This window comes from Rattus norvegicus, chromosome 16, assembly GCF_036323735.1.
Source record: "Rattus norvegicus strain BN/NHsdMcwi chromosome 16, GRCr8, whole genome shotgun sequence".
Taxonomy (NCBI): domain Eukaryota; kingdom Metazoa; phylum Chordata; class Mammalia; order Rodentia; family Muridae; genus Rattus; species Rattus norvegicus.
The window spans coordinates 82634278-82652290 of NC_086034.1; the positions used below are offsets into that span (position 1 = coordinate 82634278).

Here is an 18013-nt window from a genome sequence, read left to right on the forward strand (position 1 = left end):
CAATGCGGCAATCACCCACAGAGGCAATCATGGTTCTCTAGCAGGAAAATGGGGCCTTCTGAAGGCCGCAGTCCCCCTACCCTCCTTGGCTCAGGGAGCTTCTCCATTGCTGGGAGTTTCAGACTTATTCCTCATGAGATTCCCAAGGCCAAGGTCAGCTCAGCACCTGCCCCGAGCTCCACAGATCCCTTTCCAGGCATAGTTTTCCTTGACTTAGATTTCATTGACAAGCTCATGCTGTTTCTTAGGTACTTAATTTTTAAACGGATGCAGGGTCACAGGAAGCTACAAACAGAAGTCCAGAGGGAATATGACCAGGAAGTTTGGATGTTATCTTTTTCCTGTCTAAAGATGAGAAGCAATTTGTAAAGACCCTGGCGTGGCTGGTACAGGTCACATGACTGTGCACTTATTCTGTCTGATCTCACCAGTGTCCACATGTGCCCACACGCATGCATGCATACATATATACACACATGCCTGCACATATGCACACACGCATGCCTGCAAACATGCACATAGATACATGCATGTGCATGCACACATACATTCACACATACATGCGTGCACACGTATGTGCATGCACACACATATAACACACAGAGGTATGCACACACAAATAAACACATACACATACTTTATTCGGTATTTTTAGCGTAGTAAAACACATGTCTCACAAACCTTGCCACTCTAACCATTGCTAAGTACAGCTCAGGGTCATCATGTGGGTTCCCATTTGTGCCTCTCCACTACCCTTCTCCAGAACTCTTTTCAACCCATTAAACCCAGGTTACCAGGTCCAGAATCCACTGCTCTGCTTGGAACTCGAGTGAGTAAAAGCCCACCTCTTGCGACTGTCTTGCTTCACGAGTGTTATGTCACAGGTCCATGAGTGTTGTGCCGTGTCTGGATTCCTGCCTTCCTTAGGCTGGGGACCTGGACCTCATTTTGCATACCTGTTAACCCTTGGACAACATATGGGCTATTGGTACTCTGGATCAGTGAATTTCTTTGCAACCTTAGCCCATGTACACATTTGTAACACGGCGACTACAGTCAAGATTCGGAACCATTTTGCCACCATAAAGCTATCAATAGGTGCATTCGTTAATCTCATGCCTGGAGGGGGATTTCTTAATCAACGCCAGAAGGTGACTAAAACATCACTGGGGTGGGTTTTTCTCCCTTGAAGCTTACGTCACTGAAAATAGATCTTTAACCCTAGCCCTGAGACCCTGGGTCACAAAAGGCGGGAGAGATGGCTCAACAATGAAAGGAAGCCCAGCACCCCCTTGGCAGCTCTCAACCACCTGAAACTCCAGTTCCAGGGGGGTCCAACGCCCTCTTCTGGCTACCATAGGCACTGCATGCACATGGGCGCACGGCAGTACACGCAGGCAAAATATCCCGCACATAAAATAAAAAGAAATACATTTCAAAAAAATTTAAAAAAATAAATCTAAGCTGCTGTTGGTGGGCTGAGGGATAAGTAGGCCTCTGTAGGGCTTTGCTCCCTCTCTGGTTCATACAATGCTAGAACTTCATTCACAGAGACTGAGAATTCAGAGAGACGGCTCCTCCCCTCCGTCTGACCTTTAAATGGTAACCGCCATCTTTGCTCCACAGCTGCGGCTTGTTTTGAAATGTCACATTTAACAGTTTCTTTCTAGAAGGGCAGCAAGCAGCATTTGGGTTCTTGGATCCACCTGTTTTGTAATTCATGGGGAGGAATCACACACGATGACAGAGGGAACTGGGCCCACAAGAGAGACCATGTGTCACAGGCATGGAGAAAAAGACAGCTAAATGCCTTGCTTCCTTCTGGAACCGGTGCTTTTCAAAGGCCTCTCATGAGCCACTTTATTATATAGAATCAGCCACTTCTGCTGCTCCCTTCACAGAGGCTTGTCAGCTACAGGGACGGCCCTGCCAAGACTGCAGGGGCTCCAGCTGGCAGGGCACACTGCGACCTCCAGCATCCCCCGGTTCTGAGTTTTTTGGGGAAGGATGGCGCTGGTCCTCAACCCACTGGCCCCTCCCCTACTTGTCCTCCCAGATCTGTGTTTCTGAACTGGTTATGGACATGTGACGTAGTCAGGACACACGGTTTGTCACCCTAGATCCGCAGTTCATACAGGAAATGCCATCTTGGGGATATATGGGTTGGCCCTGAAGCTCAGAGGAGGGGTGGACATGCCACCTCTCCCAGAGTGTTTGGGAGTGTCTCTGTGGTGTCTGATAATACAAAAGGTTGCCAGCGGAAGGGTTTTTGTCTCTAGGGGTTTTGAGAGCCTGGGGGCTGGGAAGAAGTATTGACTTCCTTCCTTCCCTGGTCCAGGCCTACCTTTCATTTTTGCTCGCCTCGCCCCCTGCCTTTGCTACGCAGATCTCACCTAGAGCCATCTCCACATTTCTCCTGCCTTGGCCTAGTGACCGCTCAGACTGGTAGGGTTACTTTAGAGGGGAGTGTCCATTACCGAGCCACTCTCTCTGGGGTTCCTGGCCAGGGGTCCTCTCCATTTCCTGAGGCAGCAATAAACTGGAAACTTTGTTACAAGTTAAGTGTACAGGGAAAGTAAGCAGAGCTCCGAGCTGCATACATCTGGAGCCTTACAGTCCCCCGCTCGTGACAGGCGTGGCAGTCATTCTCCTCCCAAAGCACACACCTTCTCGTGTTAAGTGGGCCGCAACAGGCCTGCTGCACAGGTGGTGTTCAGGGCATGCTCAGGCCGGGCACACCCTCCTTGCGGTCTCGCCTTCGTCTTTCTCTTTTGCTTTGGGTAACCTGACTGCTTGTCTATCACCTCACAATCTCTTCAGCGGATCTGATTGGGGTTTTGATTTCCTCTCACTTCCTGCTTTCAGATTTTGTTTTTGGGGTGTGTGTGTGTATGTGTGTGTGTGTGTGTGTGTGTGTGTGTCTACTTCTAATTCGGCGTTTGGTTATTTCTGCTTTCGGAGGATTAACTCTGTTCTAATTTACTGATCCTGGGTACTGATCTCCTTCCCAGAGTGCACAGCTAGTACCCGGAAGAGCCCTCTGATACAATGTTTCTGTGACTCCCACAAATCCTGATAAAGCCGTACTTTCATTTTCATTAATTTAAAAAATACTTTTAAATTCGCCTTGAGGCTTCTTTTATCAGAGTGGTATTGAGAAGCCATACCCTCCATGTATTTGGCGCGTTTCTTTTGGGTACCAGTTCCTAGTTCTGTTGCTGTGAGTTCTGAGAGCGGACTTTCTGGCTTGTTCCCGGTGGACCTGATGAATGGCATTAAGGGAACGTCCCTTGTCCCCGGTGAACTCAGTACAGTATTCCCTGCTGCATGACGAGGTCTAGGAACTCTGATTAGCTCCTCTCAGGACCTCACTCAGTGGAACTTCTCCACCTGTCATCACCTCTGTTCATGAACATTCTTGGTATTCCTCTTAAGACCTGATGAGGCAGGATTTGTGGCGCTTCCTTTCTGGCCCATCAACTAGTGTTTCTCTCTCAGATCGCAGTGCACTGGAAGCCACCCCGTCTGTCCTTCAGTAGGTCTTGAGGAAAAGGAAGGCACCTGCCCCTGTGGCATAGAAGCTAACTGGACCCAGATCTGGGACCTGGGAACAATGAGTATGACTCTGAAGGGCTGAAATACAGGTGTAAACCGGATGGGCTGCTGTATGCCTCCTGACCACAGGGCAAGAGGCACCTCCCAGCCTCCACCCTGACACCTCGCCTTATAGGAAACACCCATCATGGACAGGGCTGGAACCGGTGTGACTTCTGGCCACAGGCTTGCCTAGAGCAGCTTCATAGTGCAGAGGGGGGTCGTAGTGTAGTCGCCTGTTTCACCTCCTTCTGGCCTCTCCCAGACCTCTAGAAACGGAAGCCACTGCTCATTGAGGTGGGAGCCGCCCTTGTGAGGGGTGTTTGTGCTGAGTCTTGGGGCACTGCTACTGTGTGGGACAAACAGGAAACAGGAAGGCAGCTGCCATCAGCTGTGGGAGGTGGGGTCATCTACCTCACCCCAGTGCTTCTGCCTTTCAAGACGAACTGAGTTCCATCCATCTGAACAGCTCACAGCTGGGTGGTAAGGCCAACTTAAGGGGCCTGGGATGGCCCCTTCCCCAGCCTGCAGACGCTCAACCTCTGGGCAGGAGCTTGGGGCAAACTCCACCAGTCTTGAAACCGGAGCCACAAAAAACACTTGATACTGTGCTTCTTAGTGTTGGGAGGTTTTCCTCACCACTAAACAGCCGAGGGCGGGGACATGGGTGGAGAGGGCTGGTACCCGCCTTCCTGGTCCTTCTGTCTTAGTGGTTCCTATTATTTTGATATATAACACCATGGCAAAAAAGCAACTTGGGGAGGAAAAGGTTTATTCTACCTTAGCACGTGCAGTCTATCATCCAGGGCAGGAACCTGGAGGCAGGAGCTGGTGCAGAGGCCATGGAGGGACGCTGCTTACTTCTCTGCTTAGCCTTGTCTCTTGTATAGTCGAGGACCGCTTGCCCAGGGTAGCACGACCCACAATGGGCTGGGCCCTCCTCCATCAGTCACTGACTAAGACATGCTCCACCAGCTTGCCTGCAGCCCCGTCCTCATGGAGACGTTTTCTCAGTGGTGGTTCTCTCTTCTCAATGTATATACCTTTGTGTCAAATTGACCAAGACAACCCTGGCACCTTATGCCAGTGTTTTGAGGTAGCAAAGGCAGGAGACCCAGCACCCACTGTCACCTCAGAAGCCTGAAGGAGTGTCCCCAGACATTTAGAGACCTCAGTTCAAGTCAAATCAGGATTTGTGGCTTCAGTGCAAGAGAGAATTTCAGGACTGGCTAGTGGGAATCAGAGCTGGGATTTAATGGAGTTTACATTTGAATATAGACTTCGGCACCGAGGTTGAGGCAAAAGCTCTCAGAAGAAAGACGCAGAGCACAGGTGTGAGGGTCTAGGTGTGATACACACACACACACACACACACACACACACACACACACACACACGAGAGTATTGGTATGATTTCACACACACAGTCACGGAAAACAAACCACCCAAGTGTTAGGTACTCTCTCTCTCTTAGGAGAGTCATAGTTTTTTTACAGTAGGACATAGGATTTTGGTGAGGTTTGAGGTTCACTGTCTTTGAAGGGATGCCACAACTAACTGAGATCACTGAGTAGTTCCTGAGGGGTTCCCAACAATTACACTCGATAAGGTGACTAGCTCACAGTGACCCAGAATGGCAAGATGTCTTTGTTGTGAACTAAGGTAACAATTTTGGGCTCTCCTGGGCAAGGCCTTGTTTGAAGCCTCCGAAGCCCAAAGGTTTTCAAACATCAGATGCCTTGGAGACTGCCTGGTTTAGCCTCCCCGATGTGGGTACTCCTGGGGAGCAGTCTTATCCTCCTGACGCCTCTCCTTCCTCATTCTCATGATGTGACTATGGAGAGAAACAGCAGGAGCCTGGGGTTGGCAGTTACCTGTTGCCCTTCTAGAAGCATCCATGAAAATTAACATTCTTCACGGATGCTCTGGCCTTCCTGTGGAGATTGCAGCCCTCTTGGGAGAGTCTTTCCTACCGTGTCTCACTACCACATGCCCTGGACGTAAGCACTCATAGCACTTCTAGGGACCACGTGTCCATATGTCCTTTTTTAATGTTCTCCGGCCCATTACCCCTGAGCCAGTGTAAGACCAGTGGGCTGCACCCACTCTCTTCGTGCCTGAGTCTAGGTTTGGCAACTTCTGACACAAATGCCAGCCATTTGAAGGGCCACAGACTTCCCACAAGCCTTGTCTGCTCGTGACACTGTCCTTGTGCCTTACAGGGCAAGGTCCACCTGGAGCTGAGACTGAGTGAGGTCATTACAGACACTGGTGTTGTCTGTCACAAACTCGCTGCACGGTAAGTCACCCAGGGACATAACCTCATTTCCCCAGAGGCAGCCTTTCTCATCCCTCCTGCCTGTCCCCCATGGAGCTGATGCCCACCCTGGGCATGATATACAGTTCTTGCAGATAGCCTGACTTCCTCAGTCATACTTCATACTAATACTTTATACCACACTTCAGCTAAAAGGTGGGCACTACTTTCCAGAACTAGAAACAGAAGAGAGTGGACATGTAGGGGACTCATGTTTGCCATGAGGATATAGGAGAGTGACCCCAAGAAGGGAATCTGGGGGACAGAGATTAATCCTGTAGCAGCCACTGGACACACCTAGCCGCCTTCAGCGGTCCAGTAAAGATGGCAAGAGAAGTTTCGCAAACCCAGCCCTCAGTGCAGCAATGGGACCCAAGCTTCCCATGTAGGCTTGGTTAAGAATTAGGGTAGGTGCCACCTTCCGAGGCATCTCCATAGACTGAATTTTCCCGGTGACCTCACAGGGATGTGGCGCCGTAACTCAACCTCTCCGCACCAACTCGGCACAGGCACATCCTAAGGGTTCAGTTGAACTATTAGACGCACAGCGCCACAGTTTCTGTACTTTGAACTCTAGATCTGGGAACTCACTGTGTTTCAGGTTCATTTATAAAGTTCAGGAATGGAGACACGGGGACATTTATTACTGTCACTCACACAGACACACCCTGCGTTTGCCAGCCTTCATTCCTGAGAAGTTGCAAGTGCACAGTGTGGGGCTGTCTCTGATTCCAAGTCAGACGAACCTGGCTTCTGAATCTCAAGGATCCCAGGGTTGGGCGGAAGAGTGGCCTGGTGGTTAAGAGCGTTTGCTGCTCTTGCAGAGGCCCAGAGTTTGGTTTTCCCAGCACCCACTCTTGGCAAGTTCACAAACTCCAGAGCCAGGGGACCGAAGCATTCCTCTATCCTCATAAACTTCACGGAGGCTAACATCGCCCAGAAGGTCCGTGTCGATGGAGAGTGGAAGTAAAAACCGAGAGGTCGAGTCAGCAGAAAGACTGAGAGGAGCAGAGATACGGGACACATGGGCCAGAGGAGGAAATTACTGGTGCTCGGTGCCAAAATGTATAGACAACCGTGGTCCGTTGCTGTAGATCTCCTGTGTGCAGGCAGCAGTGGGATTCCAGGCTGAGAGAACTTGCACTCTGGGGAGGCAAGAGGGGCACCATGAAGGAGTTGTAAATGCAGGCCTCTGAGCGTCAGAGGGCAGTGCTGGTCCCAGGTGACATACAGGTACTTAGCTGTCACCTAGGTCCTTTGGAGGGGCTGTGACAGTGGTGGCGAGTGAACTCAATACCCAAAGAGATAGTTTGGTGAGGGCTACCTGCTCTGTCCTTCCACAGCCCTTTGTCATTTCTGATCCACACTCTTGCCAGAACTTGCCAGGCCTCAGAACATGTGGCCTAGTAAGCAAAGTCTTGGTCTACCCGACCGGCGCATCCTTTCCCTCATCACTGTCTTCTGTGTCTCAGCATCTTCGAGTGCCAGGGACTCCCCATTGTGAACGGGCAGTGCGACCCTTACGCCACCGTGACATTGGCCGGACCCTTCAGGCAAGTGGTCCTTCCGACACCCTACCCTGCTAGAGTTTCGGTTCTGGGTTGTGGGGGAATGGTGGGACAGGGGACGGTGGGACAGGTAAAGCTTGGGAGCCAAGAGGTTGGCACCCTTTCCAGCAGGCGGTTGGGCAGGTACGCTTTGAAGTGGAATGTGTTTTATGGTTTTATAGATTCGCTGCTGCGGTAAAGAGTCTTTTGTTTCTCGGAAAGCCTTTGCTAGGAGCTTTCTCCCGGGTATTTTGGGCTCAGAAAAGGTCCCCGTTTTACATAACCATCTGGAAGTGGAGACAGACACTTCTTGTGAGATGAATAAAGGTGGTAAACAAATGGACGTTTGACAGCTTGGTTTCAAACCCATCTGGAGCTGACAGCCATTTGTTTTTCTCCCCCTCCTAACTCTTCCCTCTTCACCGTAGGTCTGAAGCGAAGAAAACCAAGGTGAAGAAGAAAACCAACAACCCCCAGTTCGATGAGGTGTTTTATTTTGAGGTTGGTGCTCCAGCAGGAAGAACCTCGAGCCGGGGCCCTGAGATGGGGTGCACATCTCCCTCTGAGCCACCCGACTCTGTCTCGGGAGCCGTACTGGCCCAGTGCAGGGAGCCTCAGATCTGGATGGCGTTTGTTTCCCTTAGAGGTTTCCTCAGTCTCAGGAGACCAAAGCCAAGTGTCTCTTCCAGATGGCCGTGTCACAGTCACCAGGACCCAGGATTAGGTTGTTTGGTTTTGAGGCTTTTTGTTTTTGCCACAGCTTCCCCAGGCTGGGTGAGGCTCGTTTCTCCGGAAACGTGAGGGTATGAGCGAAAAGGGGAAATGATTCAGCTTCAGAGCGCCCTGGGGCCTCTTAGAACCAGAGCAGGCTAGTCAAGAAGGGTGAGGCTAGAGGCTCCTCTCAGCCCCGGTGCCTCCTGTCTGCTTAATACTTCAGCACCAGGTCCTGGAGGCTAGGGAGACAGAGCCTCACTTCCCATCCCCAGAGCCTACCATGAAGCGGGAGAAAGGCGAAGATGTAGGTGATGCATTGCCTCTCGTCACGACGGGCAGCTCGTGGGCCAACATCTGTAACTGCCTTGCACTCAGAAAGGTTGCCACAGGTTTAAAGACAGACTGGTCTATGTAGCAACTTCCAGACTAAGGGATGCTAAGTAGCTCGACCTTCATTTTTAAGAAGTTGGGGGGGGGGGGACTGAGGGGAATGCCTCAGTCAGTAAAGTATTAGACAAGCAAGCAGAAGAGACCTGAGTCCAGGTCCCCAGAACCCACAAAACTCCAGGTATGGCCATGTGCAGCTATAATTCCAGTTCTTAGGGTAAGGAGAGACAGGTGGGTCCTTGAGACTCAGTGGCCAGCCATATTATCCAAATTATCAAAAAACACCTGTGTCAAAAACAATGGTGAGGATCAGTGGAGGAAAGGCATCCTACATCAACTTTACACACACACACACAAACACACACACACACACACACACACACACACACAATGCACAGATACACAAACCCAGTTAATAGATTCAAAAAAATAAAAACCACCCAGCTTTGATGGTGCAGAGGTCTGCTACAGTGCTGAGGAGGGCAGGGCTTCTCAAGGGTGGACTCCTGAAGAGCACTAGTAAGCTCCCAACCTGAGGCTCTGGACGTCTGCATAGACAAGGGCACTGTGGACTCAAGTTAGGAGTCAGAGCAGTGGACAACCCTCAGAGCCAATCGCACAAGCCCCTCTGTAATGGAGGCAGGGAGCCAGAGGCCTAAAGGCAGGTCTCCAGCCTGAGCAGTGTGGGGAGTGGTGGGCTCACCACCGTGCAGCTAAGCTAGGAAATCCTTGCCATCCAGGCAGGCGGAGAGGTCACAGAGCGGGGACAAGGCAATGGGCGCCCACTCCAACCGCAGACTCTCCCTGTGTGCATGAACTTGGGGTCAGAAAATGTGAGTTGTGGATCTGACATGCCGCCTGGAGAAACCTGCCAAGTATGATGACATCAAGAAGGTGGTGAAGCAAGCGTCCGAGGGCCCACTAAAGGTCATCCTGGGCTACACTGAGGACTAGGTTGTCTCCTGCGACTTCAACAGCAACTCCCACTCTTCCTCCTTTGATGCTGGGACTGGCATTGCTCTCAATGACAACTTTGTAAAGCTCATTTCCTGGTATGACAGTGAATACGGCTACAGCAACAGGGTGGTGGACCTCATGGCCTCCATGGCCTCCAAGGAGTAAGAAACCCTGGACCACCCACCCCAGCCCAGCAAGGATACTGAGAGCAAGAGAGAGGCCCTCAGTTGCTGAGGAGTCCCAATCCCAACTCAGTCCCCAACACTGAGCATCTCACTCACAATTCTATCCCAGACCCCATAACAGGAGGGGCCTAGGGAGCCCTCCCTTCTCTCTCAAATACCATCAATAAAGTTTGCTGCACCACCACCACCACCACCCCCCCAGAAAAAAGAAAAAAGAAAATGTGAGTTTAGTAGGTATTGAAAAATCAAAGCCAGCAGTGTCCCCACTAGGATGTTACAAAATGGTAGGAGTAGAGAGAGACCTCTAACACCATATCCGCTCTGGTAGCAACCTCATTTCTACAGTGTACCTACTGTGTGAGGCCCTGTACTTTGGAGCTGAGCATGGCCAGTTTACTTGCTAGAGAGATAGGAGCTCCAGCCCATAGGATTAACTCAATGTCCCGGAGAAGTTTGAGAACTATGTCGTAGGCACTTAGAAGACAGCCAAAGGCAGGTGGGGTCCCTGCCCCTCCCATTTCAGACTCCAGGTGCTGCTGCTGCTGCTGCTGCTGCTGCTGCTGCTGCTGCTGCTGCTGCTGCTGCTGCTGTCAATCTTTCTGTCCAATGACTCAGCAGCTACACCCAGCTGACAGGGTTCCTGTTTGACTTAATCACTGTTTGACTTAAGCTGGAGACAGACTTGGGGGTCATGGGAAGAAAGTTAGCTGCCCGACTGACCGTGTAGCCCCCCCATAGAGTACGGGTTATAGCTTCCCGATTTCTTCTTAGACTTCCCTTAGGGTCCGCCTCTCTGGGAAGAGAGGGTGGTGGGAAGCCTGGAGCCTGCCTGGGGAGGTGATACTTGAGGGATATCCAAGGCTGAGATGGGACTTGCTTCTCTGAGCACCCCTGAGGGCTGTGCCCGACATCTTGAGTGAGGAGACAGGGAGTCGGTAGAGACCAAGTGATACCAGAGTGGTACCAGGACAGTGTGGTGTAGGAAGACCCCTGCACCCGATGGGTGTTTCTGGGATGAGCAGTTGAGATGGTTAGGGGTGGTGTTCAGGAGGAAGGCAGATGGCTTCCGTGTTTGTACGACATCCAGTAAATGAAAGCTCGTGATTAAGGAATGTGAGTGTCAAGTTCGAGATCAGGACTTGGAGCAGAAACCTTCCCTCAATCCTTGCAAAGGATGCTGTGTGAAGCAGCAGCGTACACTGCGTGGTCAAAACGGAGCCGGCTCTTTAGCCTGAATTCCAGTCCGACCAACACCTTATTGTCGTCGTCGTCGTTGTCGTCATCATCATCTCCATCTCCATCATCATCATCATCTCCATCATTCATCCATCATCATCATCATCATCATCATCATCATCATCTCCATCATTCATCCATCATCATCATCATCTCCATCATCATCATCATCTCCATCATCATCATCATCTCCATCATCATCATCTCCATCATCATCATCATCTCCATCATCATCATCTCCATCATCATCATCTCCATCATCAACGTCGTCGTCGTCGTCATCATCATCATCTCCATCATCATCATCATCTCCATCATTCGCCCATCATCATCATCATCATCATCATCATCATCTCCATCATCATCATCATCGTCGTCGTCCACCATCGTCCATCATCATCACTATTTTTGCCTTTGAACTCATTGTGTAGCTGAGGAGACTCTGAGTTTCTGATCCCCTTGGCTTCACCTCCTGGATGCTGCAGTTAGAGGGACAGACATGATACGTCATCAGGCCTTCTCTGCCTACTGTGTTACAGGAGCTCACCCATTCCAAAGCATCAGATATAAAGGGTGTTAGATTGTCCGTTCTGTTTTCTGACCTCTCCCAGAGTGTAGACTCTCCAGAACGTCTTACTGAGCTTGGAAGACAGGTTGAACTACCACAGTGGACTGGTCACTCTTTTCGGATCTACTGTGTGTATGTTGGTGTGTGTGTGTGCGCGAGCGTGCGTGCGTGCACATGTGTGTGCATTGTCCATACTTTCTTGAGAGTAAAAAGGAGACTCGAAGAGCCCAGGTTACTGCCCTGTGTACAGGTCTAGCTTCCTGCCTTATGACAGGACAAGAAGCACTGGAGCCTGCAAGGTCATGAACTCTGGGCAGTTTAGAGATAGAAGAAGCTGCCTCCACACACATGTTCCTGCCCCCTCTTGAGAAATCAGCCCCTGCCAAGGCCTGGTGTGCCCTCAGGGCAACTTCCTAATCTGGAAACTGTCAGCTCAGATTCTCATGGGCGGGCAAGGAGTATGGTCCTTCCGTGTGGGATGCCAGGCTGTGTACTCCCAGCTGCCTGGCCGAGGAGTCTGACATTTCCTTCTTGCCCTCTGACTGCAGGTGACCAGACCCTGCAGCTACAGCAAAAAGTCCCACTTCGACTTCGAGGAGGAGGACGTTGACAAACTTGAAATCCGGTGAGTGCCTGACCGAGGGCGTTAGCATCTTGGCAGCAAGGGCTAATCGCTTGACCAGGTTCCAAACTGTGGAGGTAACCCAGGCCCATCACAGCAATAGCCGTTTGGGGGTCTCATTCCAGTGCTAGTTTTCCACCCCCCTGTGCTTGCTACCCACAAAGGTCTAGGATTAATTTTAGAAACAGCCAGGGACCAAGGCCGTACTTCTCCTCAGCACTGCCCTATGGGAAAGCCTGTTACCAACTGAAAGATCCCTTCCTCCAGTCTCTTTTCTGAGCAGAGTCTCATAAGTCCCCGAGGCTTTGGCTACCCCCGCAGAGCCATCTCCTCTGATGTTACTGACTCCTTTTGGATCCCCTGTGGGTCCTGTGTGGGTCTTCCTGCTCTGTTGCTATAGAAACCAAGTCTTCTGTCAAGGTTGGTATGCACCACATCCTCCCCCTGTGGATTCCTAGATCCATCTAAGTTGTTTGGGGGGGGAGGATGCTGACCATGGTGTGATCAAGCTTCGTCATAGGGGTGGGCTCCAACATACATGTCTTAGGTGAAGCCCGTGGTCGTGCAGGTATGCTCTGTGCAGCTGGCGAAGATGACTGAAGGGCAGCTCTGTCTTCTAAAACGTCCTCTTCCATAGCAGTGCCCTAACAGCTAAGGCATGGTAGAGCCTTAGGAGACTTTCAGCTTTCTGGCCTTGAACCCTGCCGAGTAATTAGTGGTGGTGGGTACCCACCCAGCCCACTGTTATTCCGATGCAGGTTTTCAGCCCCTGATCTGAGGGAACAAAGGAACGGTCTCTTGGGGAGAAGGCGTCCCTGAGTGGCCCAAGAAGCTTCCAAGAAGCAATGAACACTGCCTTGACTGAGACTATAGCTTGTGGCTCCTTGGGACCCGGATACAGGCCCTTCAGAGGGTACACTTGGTCATGCTTCACACCCTACAGTCTAGTAGTCATTAGAGACAACAGCAGGGCTCTTAAGTTTTCAAAGATGGGCTGTCGGGTGTCTAGTATCCCTCCTAGGTATAGCCGTGGTGAAGCATCTCTCCTGGCTTGCTATTTTTCCTTGTGGGCATCTGCTCAGCCTTGCGACATAGCCATTGCTCTGTGTGCTGGGCCTGCAGAAACACTGGGATCAGCACCAAAGCCTTTGCAGATCTTTAATGCTTGTTTAGGGTCCTTGGGTTACTACCAGGTCACAGACAAGATCTGGAACAGCTATTTGGCTCCGCCATGGGTAGTGACCCCCGGTAGTTCCCTCCCACAGACTGAGCTGGGGGGTCCCTACTAGGTCCCAGACACAGGTATGCTAGTCCGTTGTACTGAGAATCGAAATGTCTGCTCCACAGTGCAGCCTGGTCCACCTGCTCTCGGTGAAAGTCTAAACAGATCCACTTGAGAGCTGGAGGCCTTCACTCCCTGCCCACACTGGGCTCCCTCCACCCTGCCCACTCGGTGGCCCTGCTTTGAGACAGTGGAATGACACTTGCTTATCTTTCTCAGAGTTGACCTCTGGAACGCCAGCAACCTGAAGTTTGGGGATGAGTTTCTCGGGGAGTTGAGGATCCCTCTCCATGTGCTGCGATACGCCAGTTCTTACGAAGCCTGGTACGTGTGCTTGTCAAGGTACTGGGCGGGGAGTGCAGGATAGCTTCAAACTGCAGAGGCTACCCCAGCCCCTCCAGGCTAACCTTTGACCCTCACCTACCACGGCCCGCTCTCACTTAGTTCGGCTTGCTGACCAGGCTTCTGCTCTTACAGTAGGGTAACACTCAGCAGACAGAGAGAGCTCACCGTACTGAAGGGAAGGCCATTGTTTCTGGGAACCTAATGGCAAAGGAGGGTCCAGTTAAAAGCAAGTTTTAGGGCTGTGCGCAGCTTTGGGCCTCTTCTGGAAGAACGTGTCAACAGTCTCGTGGGTGCTTTGCTGTGGATGCTCTTCCTCATTGTGTGAGGTCCCCGTTTAGGGCTGGTTTGCAGGGTGTTGTGGGTCTTCATGGGTTCTCCAGACAAACTTTCTCTGCCTTGGAGCCCACCCAGGTACTCAGAAAGCTTGCTTCTGCTCCTCATGGCTGTATTTCTGGTTCCTCCAGACACTCAGGCTTGGGCAAGAGTGCCTCGTTATTTATCCCATGTTTGTTTCCATTAAGACACGAACCCCATGGAGCCCAGTGTCCTGTTGCCCAATGTCCCATGCCGGGTGTTAGTTTGAATGTACAAAGTCGACTCCTGGTCCCAGGAAATTGACTTCTAGTTCTGCAAAGGTCCCCTGCTAATTCCATGGCCAGGTTCTGGGACCCAGGGCTCCACCCCAGCCAGTGAGAAGGGATGGCCAATGTGAGCTGACACACAGAGAAGCCTCAGGAAACCCTGGAGGGAAACAGACCACCAGCACAACTCAGGTCTCTCTTGTGAGAGCCATACTTGTGTTAAGATGGCTCCCATTTGTTCTGAGCACTGCCATGGCATGGGGGGCGCCGTCCTCAGAGAATGCTGACTACCAAAGCTCCTGGCCTCCTGGCCTTCTCTTCTCCCAGCAGCTCCTCTCTCTTTCCTAGCTCCTCCCTCATCCCTCCTGCTTCAGCTTCTGCCCAGCCTGTAAGTCTGTGGTTCTGCTACAGGAAATGCCCGGGTGGCCATACCCTCCATGGTATCCTGGACAATAGCCCTGGAGCCTTGTCTTTCTGCCTGAGACCCATCGGTGACAGCACAGGATGTCTAGGGGAGGCACTGGGCTTCCCTGGAAACACCCTAAGAGGACCCAACCCTCACCTGCTGGCCCACGTCCTTCCTTCCCAGGTACTTCCTCCAGCCCCGAGACAATGGCAGTAAGAGCGTGAAGCCAGATGACTTAGGGTCGCTGAGGTTAAATGTAGTTTACACAGAAGACCACGTCTTCTCCTCTGAGTACTACAGCCCACTACGTGACCTGTTACTGAAGTCTGCGGATGTGGAGGTGTGTGTCAGCCATATTTACTGGGGAAGGCCCCAAACCCCTCTCCAAAAACCTGCCCTGTGTGCCCACCTGTCAGGCTCGGCCTATCAAAGCATACTGAACCGTTGCCACTCTGTTTCCAGTACCTGTGTGCTTGTACCCATTTTGCATGTGACTCTTAACCCTCTCCTGACCTACTCTGGCTGTTCCAAATCGTGCCCCGCTTGATTTGGGGTTTGGTGGGAGCATTCGTGTGCCACACTCACGCTGGCAAGGGCATGCTAGAGCAGTGGTTCTCAACCTGTGGGTCGCGACCCCTTAAGGATCAAGTGATCTTTTCACAGGGGTCACATATCAGATATCTTGTATATCAGATACTTACATTACAGTTCGTAACAGTAGCAAAATTACAGTTACAAAGTAGCAACAAAAATAATTTTTGTGGTTGTGGGGGGCGGGGTCACCACGACATGCGGAACAATGTTAAAGGGTCACAGTATTAGGAAGGTTGAGAACCACTGCACTAGAGGTGTCAACACAGGTTTTCATAAGGCTTCTCGGCAAAGAGCTGTGGGATATTTAGTAGCTGGGAAGGAAACCACAGAAGGGGTGAGTCCTCTACAGGGTGGCCTCCCTGTGGTCTCATGCATGTGACCATAGGGTGAAGGTCTGGCGTCAGCAGGTGTTAGCCTCTGGATGGGGCACAACCTGCTGAGGGTGGGCACCACATCATGTTCTCACTGCTCATACTGCCCCTCTGCCCAGCCTGTCTCAGCTTCAGCAGCGCACATCCTCGGGGAGGTGTGCAGAGATAAGCAAGAGGCAGCCATCCCGCTGGTACGGCTCCTGCTGCACTATGGCAGGGTAGTGCCCTTCATCAGTGCCATCGCTAGCGCAGAGGTGAAGAGGACCCAGTGAGTGCCCCCTGCTGCCCCGCCCCTTCATGCCCCTCCCACCTCACGCCCCTCCCACCTTATGCTCCTCCCACCCCAATGCCCCTCCTACCTCATTACCCTCCCACCTTGTATTCCTCCCACCTATGCCCCTCCCACCCCATGACCTTCCTACCTCATGCCCCTCCTACCCAATGCTCCTCCCATCTCATGCTCCTCCCACCCCATGACCTTCCTAACTCATGCCCCTCCTACCCAATGCTCCTCCCATCTCATGCTCCTCCCACCCCATGACCTTCCTAACTCATGCCCCTCCTACCCAATGCTCCTCCCATCTCATGCTCCTCCCACCCCATGACCCTCCTACCTCATGCCCCTCCCATCTCATGCCCCTCCCACCTCCATGCTACTTTCCCTGTACCCCAGCCTCATACAGAGATCCACTCCACTTTGTTCCTTCCACTTGATCCTGCTGCCCCCCACCTATCTACATCCTTGATGGGAAGCTGGGCTCCTGGGTACCCAGTAGTTAGATACCAAAAATAGCCATCCCAAACTGCATCAGTGTACAGCATTGGTAGGAAGCGAGGGGGTCAGGATCTTCAGGAGCCCAACAGGTTTCCGGCCCTCTTTAACAGATATCTTTCTGGAAAGATCCAGAAAGGGTGGGGAGGGAGTGGACTGGGCCCCAGGGCTTCAAGGACAAGCTCTATCACCCTGGCGAGCCCCACTACTGGGTCTGCTCCTCCCTAGACTAGCAAGGCTTACCCCCAGGATGCTCTTGATGAGGAAGAAGCCAGAGCGAAGTGGGCAGGCTGATCAGTAGCCAGTGACTACCTGGCTTTGTATGCAGCCTGAGACTTTGCTACCAAAGCCAATGTGTCCTTCGTGGACAGGTGGAGGCAGGCTCCGCCCAGCTCTGCACATCAGTAGCAATAGTTGAGATAGGCTATTTCCCACAGAGCCCCAGGCCTGCCAGCATCCATGACCCCACCCAGTGACCAGGCTCTCAGGAGGTTTTGCTCCCTTCAGGCCTTGGCAAGGCACACATCACCCCAGTCCTGTTTTCCAGGGACCCCAATACCATCTTCCGAGGAAACTCACTGACCTCTAAGTGCATAGATGAGACAATGAAGCTGGCGGGCATGCACTATCTCCACGTGACCCTGAAGCCCACCATTGAGGAGGTGAGATGGCCCTGGCCACTTCAGCATGGTGACTGGGTAATGAGGCAGAGCTACCCAGCCACCCACAGGGACATCACTAGCTCTCATAGAGGACATGTTGTATATATCCCAGAATCCTCTTTGCTTTCCAATGGCTATATGGATGTAGGTGATGGATAGGGAGGGATGGAATGAGGGAGGGATAGATGAATAGGTATAGATGATAGATAGATAGATAGATAGATAGATAGATAGATAGATAGATAGAGATGATTGACAGCTATAGATGATGGATTGATTGATAGATCGATAGCTATAGATGATTGATAGATGGTAGATAATTAATGGATGAATAGATATAGATGATGAATAGGTAGATGATATAGAGATAGAGTAGATGATAGATGATAGCTAGATAGATAGATAGAGATGATTGACAGCTATAGATGATGGATTGATTGATAGATCGATAGCTATAGATGATTGATAGATGGTAGATAATTAATGGATGAATAGATATAGATGATGAATAGGTAGATGATATAGAGATAGAGTAGATGATAGATGATAGCTAGATATAAATGATAGGTAGATGGATAGATAGATAATATATAGATGAATAGTTAGATATAGATGATTGATAGATGATAGTTGGATAGAAATATAATAGGTAGGTAGAGATAGATGATAGATAGATAGATAGATAGATAGATAGATAGATAGATAGATACGATAGATACGATAGATAGTTAGATACAGATGATAGATTGGTTGATTGATAGATTGATAGCTATAGATGATTGATATATGGTAGATAATAAATGGATGAATAGATAGAGATGATAAATAGATAATATATAGATGAATAGTTAGATATAGATGATTGATAGATGG

At 51.0% G+C, this 18013-nt stretch overlaps 1 protein-coding gene across 1 annotated transcript in view; it reads left to right on the forward strand.

Moving 5' to 3' along the window:
- Rasa3 (RAS p21 protein activator 3) overlaps nt 1–18013 on the forward strand; it is a 113972-nt gene that overhangs the window by 76722 nt on the left and 19237 nt on the right. The window contains 8 exon segments of the mRNA NM_031574.1: nt 5817–5893; nt 7384–7464; nt 7887–7959; nt 12054–12130; nt 13629–13733; nt 14925–15081; nt 15826–15974; nt 17026–17140. Of these exon segments, the coding sequence (NP_113762.1) occupies nt 5817–5893; nt 7384–7464; nt 7887–7959; nt 12054–12130; nt 13629–13733; nt 14925–15081; nt 15826–15974; nt 17026–17140 (834 nt within the window).